The following is a 16,936-nucleotide window of genomic DNA, read 5'->3' as shown; positions in this document are numbered from 1 at the left end:
AAAAACAGAAAAGCTGTAGAAATCATCTATACAAAAATTTTAAAAAACAAATGAATAAAATAGTAACAGGATAGTCACACTGTTCCAGTGTAGCAATGCTTTCAAAGTTCTGAAGGAAATAATATTGCTTAGAATTCTATATCCAAAAACTTAAAAGTAAGGGCAGAAGAAAAATTTTAACCTGCAAAATGTAAAAATTTTACTTCTAGTGCTCCATTTCCCCCAGGAAGCTCCTTTAGGGCCCAGTAAATAGGAGATAAACCAAGAAAAAGAAAGATAGGGGACCCTGGAAAGAGGAGAGTGAACACAGGAGGTAGGAAAAGAAAGTTCCCAGGATTTTGGTAAAGAGAATCATAGGATTCCCTGGCTGGTGTGGCTCAGTCGGTTGGGCATTGTCCTGTGCACCAAAAGGTCTCCAGTTCGATTCCCCAGTAGGGGTGTGTGTGGGAGGCAATCAATCAATGCTTCTCTCTTGCCCTCTTTCTCTAAAATTAATAAAAGTATTTTAAAAAAGAGAATCACAGGATAAGAACTTACACAAAGCGTAGAAGACAACTAGCACAGATTGGACCAGGATGTCCATGTTGAGGCTGTCGCTACCAAGGATCCTTTCACTTTTGTCCTGTAGAGTCAACCAGATAGAACTCGGAGGAGCCTGGCCAAGATTCCTAGCTCTCTTTAGCTTTTCCAAGTGTGGGTAAAATTCTGTTTTCCTCTCTGCCCAGCTACCTGGAGTAGCTGACACTGTCTGACCTTACGTATAGATAGATGTGTTCAGGTTTGACTGACTCCAAAGAGATGGAGTTTGGCTACAGCAAGCTTACAAGAAAAACAACAACAGCACAACTCACCACAACAGCACAGCTCCTCCTAATTGGTTCAACTTCAACCCTGTCAGACTCCGCCATATAGGACACCCTCGGCCCTCCATGGATCACGACAGGCTTGTCTCCTGACATTTTCAGAATGGGTTCTTAAACCCTGCAAGAAAAGCTGAAGCCAGAATATAAACCAGAGACTCTGTTCAGCTCATCGTTTTGTAGGCATCTTCACCCTCAAGATGCTGCCTTTCTCTTACACAGCTAGGCTTGTGCTTGCTATTCAGTTTTCATATTAATCACTTTTTGCACTAGTTAAGAAATGTAATTAGTTGTTGATTGAATAATGGAATAGCTGACTGAGAAATAAAAACAACATTAGAACATCTTTCAATCTAAAAGCCATCTTTAATGGGCAAAACTATCAGTAGTCCATTAATGTTGCACATTAACATGACTATTGTTTTATAATATTAGAGGTATGAGCCAACAGAATTATACAAAAGAAAGGAATAAAAAATATAAGAACTGGCAAAGAGGAGGTAAATTTATTACTAAGGTAAGTGATTTAATACTTTAGTTGATTTAACTCGAGCTTCTGAGAGAATCAACGGAATGGCAATTATAATCATTGAGATAACTCAGTAATGTGTCTCAGTAGGAAATCTAAAGCTTTCATTTTCTGACATAGAAGTATTCCAAAGCTGTTAAGTGGAAAAAAATCCAAACAAATAAAATACAGGCTATTGTACATAGGGTGCTATCTTTTTTTATAATAATGTACTAGGGGCCCGGTGCACGAAATTCATGCACTGTGTGTGTGTGGCAGGGGGGGGGGGGAGTGTCCCTCAGCCCAGCCTGCCCCCTCTCACATACTGGGAGCCCTCAGGTGTTGACCCCCATCACCCTCCAATCGCAGGATCGGCCCCTTGCCCAGGCCTGACGCCTCTGACAGAGGCGTCAGGCCTGGGCAGGGGACCCCCAGACCCCTCCGATTGCTGGCTCTGCCCCTTGCCCAGGCCTGATGCCTCGGCCAGAGGCGTAGACCCCCATCACCCTCCGATCGCCTGATCGGCCCCTTGCCCAGGCCTGACGCCTCCGCCAGAGGTGTCAGGCTTGGACAGGGGACCCCCATCTCTCCCCGATCACTGGCTCTGGCCCCCGCCCAGGCCTGAGGCCTCTGGCCCAGGAATCATGCCTGGGCAGGGGACCCCCATCTCCCTCTGATCGCTTGCTCCACCCCCTGCCCAAGCCTGACGCTTCTGACCCAGGCTTCAGGCCTGGGCAAGGGGACCATCATATCCCCCCAATCCCTGGCTCTGCCCCCCACCCAGGCCTGATGCCTCTGGCCCAGGCATCAGGCCTGGGCAGGGGACCCCCAGCCCCCTCCCAGGCTTGATGCCTCGGCCAGAGGAGTTGACTCTCATCACCCTCCGATCACCAATCACTGGATCGGCCCCTTGACCAGGCCTGAGGCCTCCGGCAGAGGTGTCAGGCCTGGGCAGGGGACCCCCAGCTCCCCACGGTTGCAGGCTCTGCCCCTGCCCAGGCCTAATGCCTCTTGCCTAGGCATCCGGCCCGGGCAGCGGGGGCCTGCCGTGGCAGCGGGGGGGCGCCCCGATCGCGTGAGCTCCGCCCCTGCCCCTGCAGGACGCCTCTGGCTGAGGCGTCCGGCCCGGGCAGTGGGTACCCGCAGCTGCAGCGGCCCTGCGATCGTGGGCTTTGCTTTAGGCCCAGGCAAGGCACCCCTAGCTCCTGGGACTGCCAGCTTCGACCGTGCCCAGCTCCCATCGCTGGCTCCACCCCTACTTCCTGCTATCACTGGCCAGGGCGGAAAAGGCACCTGATTCTCCGATCATGGCTGGGGGGCAGGGTAAAGGCGGCCCCAGGGCCGCCTTTGCCCTGCCCCCCAGCTCTTAGCTCCCCCTGGGTTTCCAATCACTGTCAGTGGCAGGGGGCTTCTTCCTGCTTTCCCTTTCGCCTTCTTGCATTGTGCCTACATATGCAAATTAACCGCCATCTTGTTGGCAGTTAACTGCCAATCTTAGTTGGCAGTTAATTTGCATATAGCCCTGATTAACCAATGAAAAGGGTAGCGTCGTACGCCAATTACCATTTTTCTCTTTTATTAGTGTAGATGCTTTACATGTGTATGTGTGAAATTATTTATATTTTCTCAATATGTAAAATAAACACTTGAAGCATAAATAATAACCTAATAAAAATAAAACATGGTCACCGTTTCAAGGTACAGAGGGTTTAAATCCCTTAATTCTACAAACAAATACATTAGAATTATAATGTTTAAATTTTCTGAGAGTTTACTTTAAATTTTCTGAAAGTTTAGTTTGCAAAGTAAGTTTTGAATCAGTTGCTTTAAAAAGGGGGGTAGCATCCTGGCCAGCATGATTCAGTGGTTTAGCATCGACCCATGAACCAGGAGGTCACTGTTTTATTCCCAGTCAGGGCACATGCCAGGGTTGCGGGCTTGACCCCCAGGGGCAGGAGGCAGCTGATCAATGATTCTCTCCCATCATTGGTGTTTCTATCTCTCTCTCCCTCTCCCTTCCTCTCTAAAATCAATTAAAAAATATATAAAAAGGGGTGGGTAGGAGGGTACATCTATTGATACAGCCAACACATTCAACATAAATTTTAAAAAACCAGTCAGTGGTTCAATGGTTTAACAATACATGGTTTTGGCAAAATGGATTCAGCTTGAAATACAAGAGGAACTTATATATCTGCAAAAAAGTAGTCCTTCTCTTTTATAGGTATTAGAGAGACCCTCTTTGTAACTTTAATTTGTAGGTTCAAGACTTCCCACCCATGGTTTCCTTGCTCCTTTCATGTAATCCATGGCCTCATCTGGTAATTCCTATTTCCTCAAAGTCATTTGCATTAGTCCCTTTTCCTGGTTAAAGAACCACTCAAGTTAGACCTCGTTAACTTTCCTCTGTACAGCTGAACTCATCTGTTTGCTCTAACTTCACTTTCTCTCCATAACAACACATTGCTTGGAATTAAAGACCTCATTCATTCATTCTAGACTCACCTCTTCCTGATCCCTCGTTCATACTCAGCCCAACTCAACAACTTACTGTACCATGAGTTAAACCAGTATTTTTGCCCCGATCACACATTAATATCCTCTGCAACGCTCTCCCCTTTTCCCCCCAATTTCTTCCCGAACCAGTCGCAAGCACCTTTAAATTAATTTCCACTATTGCCTACGTCTTCAACAAATGCTTTCTAATCCCATCTACCCCTTTTGGGACAAGCTCTCTTCTGCCTTAAACATCTCCCCTCTCAGTACTTTCAAAGATTACAAACTTGGCATCCTTTAGGAGATGCTGAAGGCATGTGTTTGGTTCTGTAGAAGTGGCTAGGGGTGGGAGATAGACAGGAATTATTGAAGGAGACAACAATACACTATGGAAGCAGATGCCTTGTAAGGGACCTGAGTATGAGGTTTTCTTCTTCCTAGTAAGAAATTCTGACATAGCATCTATAATATTTAGACTTAATTCCAAATGAGTTTGACTTCTGTCACTAACATACTCTTTATGCCTTTCTTCTTCCCAGGATGTGACAGTCCCCCACAAGCCTGTTTCTCTCCATCCTTTATATCAGACTAGACTCTATCCTCCTGCTAAGTCCCTGCTGCATCCACAGACCCTCTCCCATGCTGACTGTCTTACCCCAGGACCCTTCAGTCATTTGTCCTCCTTCTCACTGTCTGATGAACAGGAGAATTCCCACACCCTGTTTAGCCACAACGTATATAATAAGGTGAGAGTTCCCCGCTGAAATGGGAACTATTCTGTGCTGTGAACCTTCTTTGTGCTTAACTTTTAAAACTTAAGTGTGGAGGAAACATATATTAAGAATATTTAAATATATTAAGAGTATTAAATATTTATATTAAGGCACATGTCTTTACAAAAAGATAGTAATTAACCTTGGGAAATTATTAAATATTTGTTTTTCCTTTCAAAGTCATTTCCTTATTGCATTCCTTGTTGTTTCCTGTTCTAATCTAGGGTGGAAATCCCAAGACATTTTCTAAAACCTTACAACAGCGGTTCTCAACCTCTGGGTCACGACCCCTTTGGGGGTCAAACCACCCTTTCACAGGGGTCACCTAAGACCATCGGAAAACACATATGTAATTACATATTGTTTTTGTGATTAATCACTGTGCTTTAATTATGTTCAATTTGTAACAATGAAAATACATCCTGCATATCAGATATTTACATTATGATTCATAACAGTAGCAAAATTAAAGTTATGAAGTAGCAACGAAAATAATTTTATGGTTGGGGGTCACCACAACATGAGGAACTGTATTAAAGGGTTGTGCATTAGGAAGGTTGAGAACCACTGCCTTACAATATCCTATTATTAACTTATCTTCTGATCTTAGTTTAATGTTCTTAAAAAGCTTCTTAAAAATGCCTTGAGGAGGAAGCACTTACACTTGCGCTCAATGGGCAAAGAAATACTTAGAATTTCAGCAGGTATCTGTAAAATGTGTCTGCCTCATACTTTGTGCTGATGGGATATAAACAATAATGAGGTGTTCAGCACCTAAAGCTATGCACATATATTTTAAAAACAAGCAAAATACTTACAGTGGCTTTGGAACACAATCATAAAGATTCTATTAGAAGCAAGGGGCCAATACCACACAGGCTTACATATAAGTGCCCTTTGCTCTTTTGTGCATTACTGGAAGGTCATCCTCACATGTACAAACTCTCGGACCCTGAACATTTCCTGAAAGAATTGACTTGTCAAAATCAACCTGCAATTACATGGTTTTTTTAAAATTCAAAATCTTGTTTAAAAGCATTTATTTAGCAAATTCTCTATGACTTAGGAATATACCTCTATACTTAAAAAGCAGTCAAGGCCATATATTCCAGAATGCAGTGGAACAATATTACTTGGACCCTGAATTGTTAAAAAAAAAAAAAAAAGTTCATAAGCCCAGTTTAAACACAGAGAATTATCTAAAAAGTAAACACAATTATATGAGGAAAAATGTGCTGTTTATATTTAATAGCATCTATCACAACTGAATGATGAACCCTGAATTAAACATTCTAAATAATCATTTTCCACAAACAAAATATTTTTGGGCAAAGTTCAGAATGACATTTTTATGAGCTTTATTTGTTTCCAACTCTTGATGTACAAAAAAATATTTCAGAGAAAATATATTATTTTTAATGATTGTATGTTATTTAAAATTCAGATTTAATGCTTACTAACATCTATGAAATGCATTTAGCTATTAAATAGAGTTAATAATTCTACTAATAACATACCATTTTCTTATAAGTTGCAATCTATGATTGGGTTATAATTATATTTTATATGCATTGATTGCATTAAATAGTTCTTTTAAAAAATATTTTGGTAGTGTTTTCTGGAGCTATTCAGCAAGGATAAAGACAATATTTAATCCATATGTTAGCCTGTGCTTGGTCAGACTGTGAAAAACAATATGAGAAAAATAATTTGAGGTTGTACAATTATAGTCAGTCACAATCTTCATAATAAAATTTGTCTTTCAGAGTCTGAAATTTATTGATATTGAATAAAGAAACATTTATAGCTGAAATAATAATAATGTAATAAGATAATATTTCTTGATGGAAGATTAAATTGCTTAGTCTTATACTTCAATTGTTCCTATTAAATATATATAAACTAGAAGCCCAGCGGGAAATCGCGCAACCCCGCCCACCCGTGCACGCAGCCCCGCCCACCCGTGCACACCTGGCTGCACTTACAACCCCGCCTACCCGCACTGGTCTTTGGTCGTTATGGCGTTAGGGCCACTAGGTTTTTATAATATAGATTACCCAATTTGATATCTATTTTTACCAACCTGTGTTATAAATATTGTCCACGAGCATACTAAGTTATCAAGACGTATCTTTATTATTTGAAATAACTTCTTGTCTGCCATTCTAAAACATAATCTTGCATCTAAATTAACTTTTCTCCAGTACCATAATGTCATTCATGGGCCTAACTTTACAGCTTTACCATCTAGGCTTGTCTCCAAACTCTAATCTTCCCACCATTCCCCCAGGAGAGCCAAAATGAATTTGGCTTAACTATTTTTGATGGTCCCTCGTCAACTGGGTCTACAGAAAGTGTTTAACAGATTTTATTCTCCTGTTGAATCTGTAGTGTGCGCTTCTCTCATTTAAATCTTCATCAGGCTCCATGTTTCCTAAATCCTTACTCTAATCCCTTCCCTCTTCCTCTACTTTCAAGATAGAGCTCTGTCATATGATGTCATACCATTTATGCTCAGGTACTTACCTTTTCATCTTAGAATAAGCCAGTATATCCTCTCTTTTCTCCAGTCTCATAAAGGGAGGCATTACTCTTTAACCTTTAGCCCAGTGAATGAGAGCATGATGTCTGTATGTCTGCATTCATTTATTGACCTCCCTCCCACCAGATGGTGATATTGGGTAAGTTATTTAGCCTCCCTGTACCTCTATTTATTGATCAATAAAATGAGGATGATAATAGTATCTATCTTTTTTTTTCAACGCTCTGAAAATAGTATCTATCTTATTAGACTATTAGGAGGTTAAAGTGTACTAATATGTGCAAATCACTGAGAACAGTGTCTGGGACAGAACAAGAACCATATGAATTAGGTCTTGTTATGAATAAGCCTTCCCAGTGTCATCCCCATCATTTTCTTAAATCCCCATTTGGTCTTTTTCCATTGGAACCCTCTTCTTTGTGTGCAGAAACCTTAAAAAAGAAAACAAAATGAACCCCCCCCCCCATCATTTTCCTTGATGATGCTGCAAACCTAGTAATTTGTTTCTCTCAGAGTGATCAGTGGCCATTATCTCCATTCCCCTCCATATACTCTTGAACCCATTCTTGAAAACATTCTTTCTTTCACCTCAACCACTTTCCTAAAATTGCTCTCTCACGCATAAATTGCTTGTCACCAAACCTAGTTGAATTGCTTCTGTCCTCTATCTAACTTTTATCCCATGTAGCAATTGACACAGTGGATCATAAACTCTTGAATTTTTCTTCTTGCTCTTCTCCTGGGATAATAGGTATGTTTCTACTCCCAGACTGCTCCTTATTTGTTTTCTTTGTGGAAACTTTTCCTCCCCCACCTCTTCTTGCTCATTGCATCACTTCAGTCACCCACTCACAGGCTACCATGATTAATCTTAGTACTGATATTTCTCAAATATACATTTCCAATTCTGCTTCTCCTCTAATATCCTACTTTATAACTTCAACTGCTTGCTTGTCATTTCTTCAGGGATGTCACATTGTCACCTCAAACTCACTGTTTATTTTGCCTCAAACTAGTTCTGCTCTAGTTTCCCTACTACTGTTATTGGCACCACAATTTTCACTCTCCAACTTCAAAACTTGATTCATCTATTATGCTTTTCATGCTTTTTACCCATAGCGAGTCATTCACCAAGTTCAATGGATTCTTTTGTTAAGCCTGTCATGTTGTATTCTCCACTATTCTTTATTAGCATTCTACTTTACTTAAACCGATCTACTTATTTCCCTCCAGGTACACTTTAGGGATTTGTTCCTCTTCAACCTACTCTTGCATTCTCCACATGTAAAATACCTTCCTGCTTTCTCTCCTTATTTATGCAAACCATTCATTCTTGTACTTTATTACCTAATCAAATTATCCTTCCTCCCCTGTGGTTTCCTCATGTGTAAACATTCAGAGTAGTATTTTTCTCCTTTCAATTTCTATAATCCTTGCCTGTGCCAAGGTATCCATGCATATTATAGGTTATCTCATATTTATTGTGATTACCTTAGTGTCTATCTAGGATGTAACATACTGATGTGGGATTTTTCACTTTTAGATATAGCAGTAAATATGTGTTAAATCCTAAAATGACTCAATTTCTTCAGTAAGAACACAAGATGCTTCAATATTTAGGATTATTTCTATTTTAAGCAGAAACTAAACCTGAGTCAACTTATGGGGTTTTCAGTGCATTGAGTACAATTTCAATCAATTGAGAATCTCCCCTTTTGAGGGCTGTATCCAATTTCCAACAAGCTTATGGAGTACATTGGCATGGGAGCATAGGTGGGGTGGGAATGTGAAGGCAGGAGGGTCTGATCTTTTTATGCTATTTTATGTATCCACTGGGGTGTCCTCAGTCCTGTCTGGCGTGATAATCTATACTAATAATAGAGGATTGTGCAAATTGTCCGGGACGCCATCACGGTAACAGTAACAACCGAACAGCAGGCTGCATGGGGCAACCAGGCCATCAGGGGGGGGAAGTTAGGGGCAACCAGGCCAGCAGGGGGGGCAATTAGAGGCAACAAGGCCGGCAGGCAGATGCAGTTAGGGATGATCAGGCTGGTGGGGGGGGGGTATTGGGGTTATCAGGCAGGCAGGCAGGTGACAGTTAGGAGCCAGTGGTCCCAGATTGTGAGAGGGATGTCCGACTGCCAGTTTAGGCTCAATCCCCAGGATCAGACATCCCCCAAGGGGTCCCGGACTAGAGAGGGTGCAGGCTGGGATAAGGGGACTCCTCCCCACCCCCTGTGCACGAATTTTGTGCACAGGGCCTCCAGTCATATAATAATACATTGCTGCATTCTTCTTTCTTCAGATGCAGGGCATGCCTTCATTGACTCTATGTTAGCTATTTCTGAGCCCCTATACCATGCATGGGAAAGCATTGCTACCTGCATACTGGGATCAAGTAAACTTTGTGAGGCTATCTTAGAACCATAAGTTTGGATATGCTATATATCCTTCTCTACTCTCTAGTGCCTCTTTCCTTTCCTGTAGGAAACTCCACAAGAGTTCATTTGTGAATCTGACTACTTGCTAAAATTTTTTTGTGATCCTCAAATCAATATTTGCTGCATTTTTGTGGTCATTTGTGGACATGTTCCCTGTTGAGGTTGAACAAGGTGGTGCCCTGCTTTCTTGTTTCAGCTTTCATGCTGTAAACAGTTATCCTTTTCATAGTCTATTTAGCACTATGTGTTTTGGTGTTTGTGCTTGTTGGTGTTTTGCTGTTTAAATGGTGACAAAGCAGAGTGCTAAAGTGCTGTCTACTGTTTTCTAAGTGCAAGAAAGCTGTGATGTGACTAAGAGAGAAAATACACATCTCTGGTAAGCTTCCTTTAGGCATGAGTTAGATTGCTGTTGGCTGTGAGTTCAGTGTTAATAAATCAAAACTCAAGGTGTCTTTGAAAAGAAACACATATAAAACAAGGTTATGTTTGATCATTTGATGAAAATATTATTAGACTTGTAGGAACACAATCCTGTATTTCCCCTTGGAGCAATGGTTCAATATTTTCTAATTCTGTGTTTGCAATGACTTTAGAGAACATAACTACTGGAGGATAATGAGAATCCATTGTATCTTAGTGTGGGTTTCCTAAGAGGAGGATTCATATATTGGTAGTTAATTTGGGAGGTAGTTCCAGGAAATACCAATTAGGGGAGTGGGAAACTGAGAAGACATCTAATAAAGGGTGTGTCATCAAGCAGGTGACTACATAACCTGAACTTGAGTTTACTGGGGCACTCTGGGAGACGTGTAGAACACACAGCCCAGATTTACGTGATCTGAGGTGGGCGAAGGGTAATCCTGCCAGTTATCAGTTGAGGGCTGTTCCTAAGGGAGGGGGGTATTAATCCCCAGAAAGAGTCCACAGGCAAAGAGAAGCAGGGACAGAGGCTAAATTTGAAGTCGAGGATCCTGCAAATCAAAACTTTGTCTATCAAAACTCAAGATAACTTCCTGTATTTTTGATGTATTATGCAATGGGCTACATATAATTACTGAAACATTAGCGTAGAAAGGAAATGTGTGTCTAGGTATGTGGGATTACTATTTTAAAGTCATGTCTCACCCATAGTCATTTTGCCAATTTCCCCTCCATTTTGCAATGCATTTAAAATTTTTTAATTTCAAAGCTCATAAAGTACCATGCACAACACATTTGTTTATGTCTAGATAAAGGCCTAGCTTCGAGGAATCCACCCCCTACTTCTGAGAACTCAGTTCATTTAAAAAGATTTCTCTTCCTAGGCAGCACTAATACATTGCCTTGAGAGGCTTAACTACTTTCTTGCCCTCAGTGAGAAACCTAACATACATAGAATGGACAGAAGTATAAAGTTTATTGCTTTCTCTAACTTTTATTCTTTTCTGCATCCTCTGCCTCATTTCTCCTATCTTCTGTCATATCTAAGCTACCCCTGTCTTTTTAAATCAACCTCAAATTCTAATTTTTCTGGCCTACTTTCACATCCCAAATTAAATACTCAGTTTTGTTTACTTTTTTTCTCTTTTCTTATCCCAACTGTTATTGAGCATATTTTCTTTCTTTTATTGAGCACAACTACAGGCCATGTAGACAGGAAGTTATCTTTGTCTCTCCTATCCTTGTCTCCCCTGAGTCTCTCTAAATTTGCACCAACAAAGACAACACATGAATAGAACTGGAAGGAGTGAGCACTAAGCCCTCACAATCTAGATGACTTTTCTGATCTGTTGGCAAGAGAAAGGCTGGGATTTCATACTCATAAGGGCTCTATTTACAGGGAAAGCTTGAGAGGTTTTATAGGAAAGAATAGACTCTTTATAGATAGAGAGACAGCTTTGAAACCCCAGGAGAAAATACACAGTTATTCTGAGAACATCTTCTCTTTCGGTTTTCAAAAATTATAGTATTCGAGGCCTAATTGGTGACTGTGCAGTCATTTTACTTCACTTGTTTCACTATAGCTTTCACTTCAGAGCATGAGAGCATTCATCTTCTACCTCTATTCTTCCTGCCCAGCATCCCTCCCAGCCCTGACCACTCCTCCCACTCCCACTTCTTGCCGCCCCAGGCTGCTTTCATTATGGCTAGAGGTCAGGGCAACACTTCAAGGTCTCTCACAGAGAGAGGAAAATGTATTTTCCTATTGAGGACCACCATGTGCCCTGATATAGCTGAGTCAGTTTTAAAACGTATACCATTTTTAATAATCATTAATAATAGTGTGCAGGAGGCAGCCAGTCAGTGATTCTCTCTCATAATTGATGTTTCTATCACTCTATCCCTCTTCCTTCCTCTCTGAAATCAATAAAAATATATTTTAAAAAATAATAGTTTTTATGAAAAGATATATTTTACTGTATAGGTCTACCAATGTAACAAACCATTTCAATCAATCTATCAATATTTTTATAACTATATGATTTCAGTTATTTTTAGTGGCCCTTCTCATGTAGAAATATCCTGGTTTGATCAGTAAGTATACCTATACTTATTCTACCTACAGTAAAATGCAATTAAAAGTTCATCGGCAAACTCTATCTATAATAAGATATCACTTGCTAAATTAATTTTGTTGAATAAATGAAATTTTTAATTCTATATTTGGAAAAGTAATTCAAACTCTTGCTTTAGCTTCTTTACATGTAAACCTGTAAAATAGCAATAAAAATAGAGTGTCGTAGGATTGACTGTAACCAGCGTTGAGCGGCATGTGCAGGTAAAACTTTCATGCTCTGGCTTAAGTACCCAGTTTCATATAGTTTTCATCATACCAGCTATTATTTGTGGAATTTTAGTGCTGGAATGAAGGAACAATCCATCAACCTGACTAGAAGGACATTACTTTCATCCAAAATGCTTTTTCATTCCTTTCAAACTTCCAATTTCTTCACATGTGTATTCCCTTTCATTCTCATTACTTACTTTGCGTTGTTCCCCATTGTTAACTATACCAATGTATTTTTTGTTTGTATATTTTCTTTCAAACTTGTGCTATTTTGTGTGCCTATAATTAAATTTACATAAATGCTGTGGGTTTCTTTTCCCTCATCTATAATAGTTTATTATGGTTTGGTTCCAAAACTCTTAATCTAGCATCTAAACTGGGCTGATTACATCAAAATTATGTAAAGAGCTTTAGAAAAATGTCTGTTTCTAAGATTCATTTAAAACTTCTGAACTCAGGACTTCCACTGAACTGGGTGATCTTAAAGTTTTTACCTCATAAAAAATCCTATGCTTCTCTATGATAGCACACTTTTCCACTTTTGTTTTCTGAATTCTCTAATGATTCAGCATGAGAAATGAGCTGTAATATAAAAAATAACTTCATAAAGGAAAACTGTTTATACTGACATGATTATAAGTGCTTGATTATAATTGTGTTTGTCACCCCCCCCTCCCTGATAAGACCCCCTAATAACTAAAAGGAAGTACAACTGTGAAATAATGTACATATTAACTTAGGTCACAATTTTTTTTTTTTATTAGAGTAAGGTTATAAAATGTTAGGTTGAGTTCTTAATCAATATGGTCCCCATGTGCTTGTAACATTTACAGTAGGGCCGAGTTGGTTTTTTTTAAAAAAATATTTTAATTGATTTCAGAGAGGAACCGAAAGGGAGAGAGAGAGAGAGAGAAACATCAGTGATGAGAGAGAATCATTGATTGGCTGCCTCCTGCATGCCCTTTATTGGGGCCCAAGCCTGCAGCCCGGGAATGTGCCCTTGACTGGAATCAAACCTGGGCCCCTTTAGTCCTCAGGTCGACGCTCTGTCCACTGAGCCAAACCAGCTAGGGCTAGGCTGAGTTTTATACATCCAGTATCTACGGACTTCCTGAATCAGAAGGTACATATTATTTTTCCAGTGCACTAAATCTTTAAAAAAAAATACCACAGCTACTAACATGTACTTTCTTACAATTATCTTTTAAGAGATTAAAAGTGCCTTTTTTTTCATAAAAAGAGATGTTAAAATATAACAATCCTTTATGTCAGAATTATGTTATTGCTAAAAAAGAGAAATCATTTTACCTGAAATGTATTTCATCTTTATGATATGCTAACAGAATATTTACTGATGAGTTTTCATTAATCTCTTTTGCAAGCAGCTGCTCTTGAGATTATATATTAACAATAAAGAGAAAATATAACTTGTTTGTGATAAAAAAAAAAAGTGAGCGAAGAGTGAGCAAAATGGAGGTATTTCCACTCCAATTGTATCCATTATTTATCTTTTCCATGTAAAAGGATCACTTCACTTATAATAAACCAAGGGTGGGGCTTCTGTTGGAATAGCGAGGGAACCTACTGAGCAAAATGTATTATGAATGAGAAAAACGCGGTTTAAGAATATGGGAGAAAAACAATGGTAATAGCCAGTCAACTCTTTGCGGGAGTTGGGCCCTATTGTCCCTTATTTTCACATCATAGGGTGTTAAGGGGTTGGCAGACTGGCCGTGGAGCTGCTGCTGAGGTTTCATGGTAGGATGGCACTGTGTGAATGAGACAGGGGAGAGGAGAAAGGAAAGAACTTTCTCTATGCAGGATGGGTGAGAGAGCCGGGTCTCTTCCTAAACTGGCTTTAGCCTGCTTCCTATATCATGAACATCCTTCCTGTAAACTTATTGAATATTTCACCCTATAAGTGGTGACTTTTCTCATTCACATTCCTTTTCTCCATTTTTTTTCATTTTTATCATTTTTAATTTTAAATTATAGTTGACATACATTTTTATGTTAGTTTCAGGTATATACCCCAATGATTAGATATTACATAACTAAGTGATCATCCCAATAAATCACGCACCCATCTGACACCTTACATAGTTATTATAATATTACTGACTATACTCCCTGTTTTGTACTTCATATCCCCCTGACAATTTTATAACAACCAATTTGTACTTCTTAATCCCTTCAACTTTTCCTCCCATCTCCCCAACACCCTTCCCATCTGTCTCCATTTTTTCTCTTACTTATTTTTAAATTTAATCTATTTGTAAAGTTTATGTTTTTACCATTATTGAGAATATTTTAATTGTTATTATCATTACATAGTTAGAGAATGACTCTGTGAAGCTAGAGGAAGCCAATAAATGAATTAAAATAGTCATAGTATATGCATATTTCCAACATGGGTTAAATTTTTTAGTCACTCCTCTGAAAGGAATTTTTTAAGGCTTCTTCTGATATTTTAACAGAGATCAAAAGAATTTAAGGTAGATTATGATGTAGCTGGAAAATCTGAAGTAGTTCTAACTCTCACCTACTGTTCAAAGGCTGAGGGCACTTTGAAATAAAATTTGTTTTTTTAATTAAATCTATATATATTTATATCCAAATATGTGAAGAATATTTTACAAATATATTTGAAGAATAAAGAAAACAACACCCCTTTGAGATAAGCAGGTTATAATTTTTCATTTCATAAAATGAGAAAATAAATATTAAGTTAAGTGATTTGGTTCAAGGTTATAAAAACCTTGTCTAATTCCCTACCAATAACAAAGAACACAGACTTTGCAACATTTTTATTCCAACATTAAGTATAGGAACCCTAGAGTCAGGAAATTGACATAACACTATCATTTATTCATTTCATAAAGATTTATTGAGTATCCATTATTTACAAAGCACCGTGTCTGTGCTGAACATGCCCTGGAAAGCAAGGACATTAAAACATAAGGGGCCTTTGCTAGGGATTTATTCTGTATTTGGGAAAAATGGGAATTAAACAAATAAGCAAAAATTCACCACTTAATCGTGACAACTGTCATGTGGAAGACGATGAAATAGTGATGAGCACCTATAACAGGCGTCCTGATCTAGTCTGATGAATCAGGAAGGGCTTCATGAAGAACTGAAAGAAGCAAAGGTCGGGGACAGGCTAAGCATTTCAGGTAGAAGGGACAGCATTGGGGCAGGTTTCCAGGCAGGCACGACAGGGAACAGAGCAGGCTTGAGGAAATGCAAGGAGGCCGGTGTATTGGAGAAGCAGGTGAAATCAGGAAGTACAGCTTTAAGTAAGACTGCCAGACAACGTCTGTATCTCTGGGCATAATGGGTTATTGTCATTTGTGAGAAGAAGCATGGGGTGAAGTGAGGAGGTCACTGGGTTTTGTCAGAAAGAAATTAATATTTAGAAAAAGTAGAAAACATGCCACTTACTTTACAGACAGCATTTTATTTAGATCTCAAAATAATCATAAAATAGGTTTTATCCCCTTTATTTTACATATGAAGAAATCAAGGCTCGGCAAGTATCAGTAATTTGTAAAAGATCATACAAAACTAATATCAAACCTGATACTACACTAATTTTCCTTCAGATACTCCACCTCCCACCAAAGAAAAAAAAATCTAGCCATGAAATGGCATCGCCACTCTCGCCACATCACCATCCTAGGGTTATAGGCTTTCATCTGGTCCAGTGGTCAGCAAACTGTGGCTTGGCAAACGGCGGCTCGCGAGCCACATGCGGCTCTTTGGCCCCTTGAGTGTGGCTCTTCCACAAAATACCGACTTCTGCGCATGGGCCACGAAGTTTCAATCGCACTATATGTGCGCGCCCGCACGTGGTATTTTGTGGAAGAGCCACACAAGGGGCCAAAGAGCCGCATGTGGCTCGCGAGCCGCAGTTTGCCGACCACGGATCTGGGATCTGGTCAAACAGCAGCACCAGCTCCCTGAGGTCCGGAGATGAGATCTGCAGATGAGGAACCTGGACACTAAAGATACAAAGTGACCCCCACCCGTCCCCAGGGCATTGTGTGAGGTGTAGGCAGAGCCTGGGTTTCTCAAGGACCAAAATGCTTTTCACATTTCACCCCAGGCTCCAGCCTTCTTTTGACTGCCACAGTTGCAAAAGCTCAGAGAGCCACTCTCCATCTAATACTCTGAAAAATTGACTGAGGCAGCCCCACTTACTGAAAAAAGCCATCTGGAAGTTTGGAGGTGATACCTTCTTTTATCCTCCTCATTAATAATGTCGGTTGGTTTCTTGTCTACATAATTAGAAATCTTTCTGTGTGAATAAGCCAAGGTAATTTGTTTTCTATTTTCACAGAGATAAACTGCCTTGCTCTCAATTCTAAAACTTTCTGGCAACTTTTGGAGTTAATGAGAAGTGGATAACTATTATGATGCAGTAGAATAGAAAGCCTTCGAGGTGGGTGGAATAGGAGAAAAAGCTTTACACATTCAAAATTGCTTTTTTAACATTTAGTGATTTTTCAGAAAACAAGAACAGGGCACTGTTTGCCTATGCCAA

General features: G+C 39.7%; 1 protein-coding gene across 12 annotated transcripts in view; it reads left to right on the top strand.

The window, feature by feature from the left end:
- MLIP (muscular LMNA interacting protein) overlaps positions 1-16,936 on the top strand; it is a 249,534-nt gene that overhangs the window by 209,812 nt on the left and 22,786 nt on the right. For 8 of the 12 annotated variants that reach the window (XM_059701365.1, XM_059701366.1, XM_059701368.1 and 5 more), the window contains one exon: positions 4,404-4,610. The exons of the other annotated variants lie outside the window; for them this stretch is intronic. In XM_059701365.1, coding sequence (XP_059557348.1) covers positions 4,404-4,610 — 207 coding nt within the window. The remainder of the gene's footprint in view (positions 1-4,403; positions 4,611-16,936) is intronic. 12 annotated transcript variants of the gene reach the window in all.

The sequence above is a fragment of the Myotis daubentonii genome, chromosome 6 (genome assembly GCF_963259705.1).
Source record: "Myotis daubentonii chromosome 6, mMyoDau2.1, whole genome shotgun sequence".
NCBI lineage: Eukaryota > Metazoa > Chordata > Mammalia > Chiroptera > Vespertilionidae > Myotis > Myotis daubentonii.
Note: the sequence above shows the minus strand (reverse complement) of the source record. Positions and strands in the feature narration are given on the sequence as shown.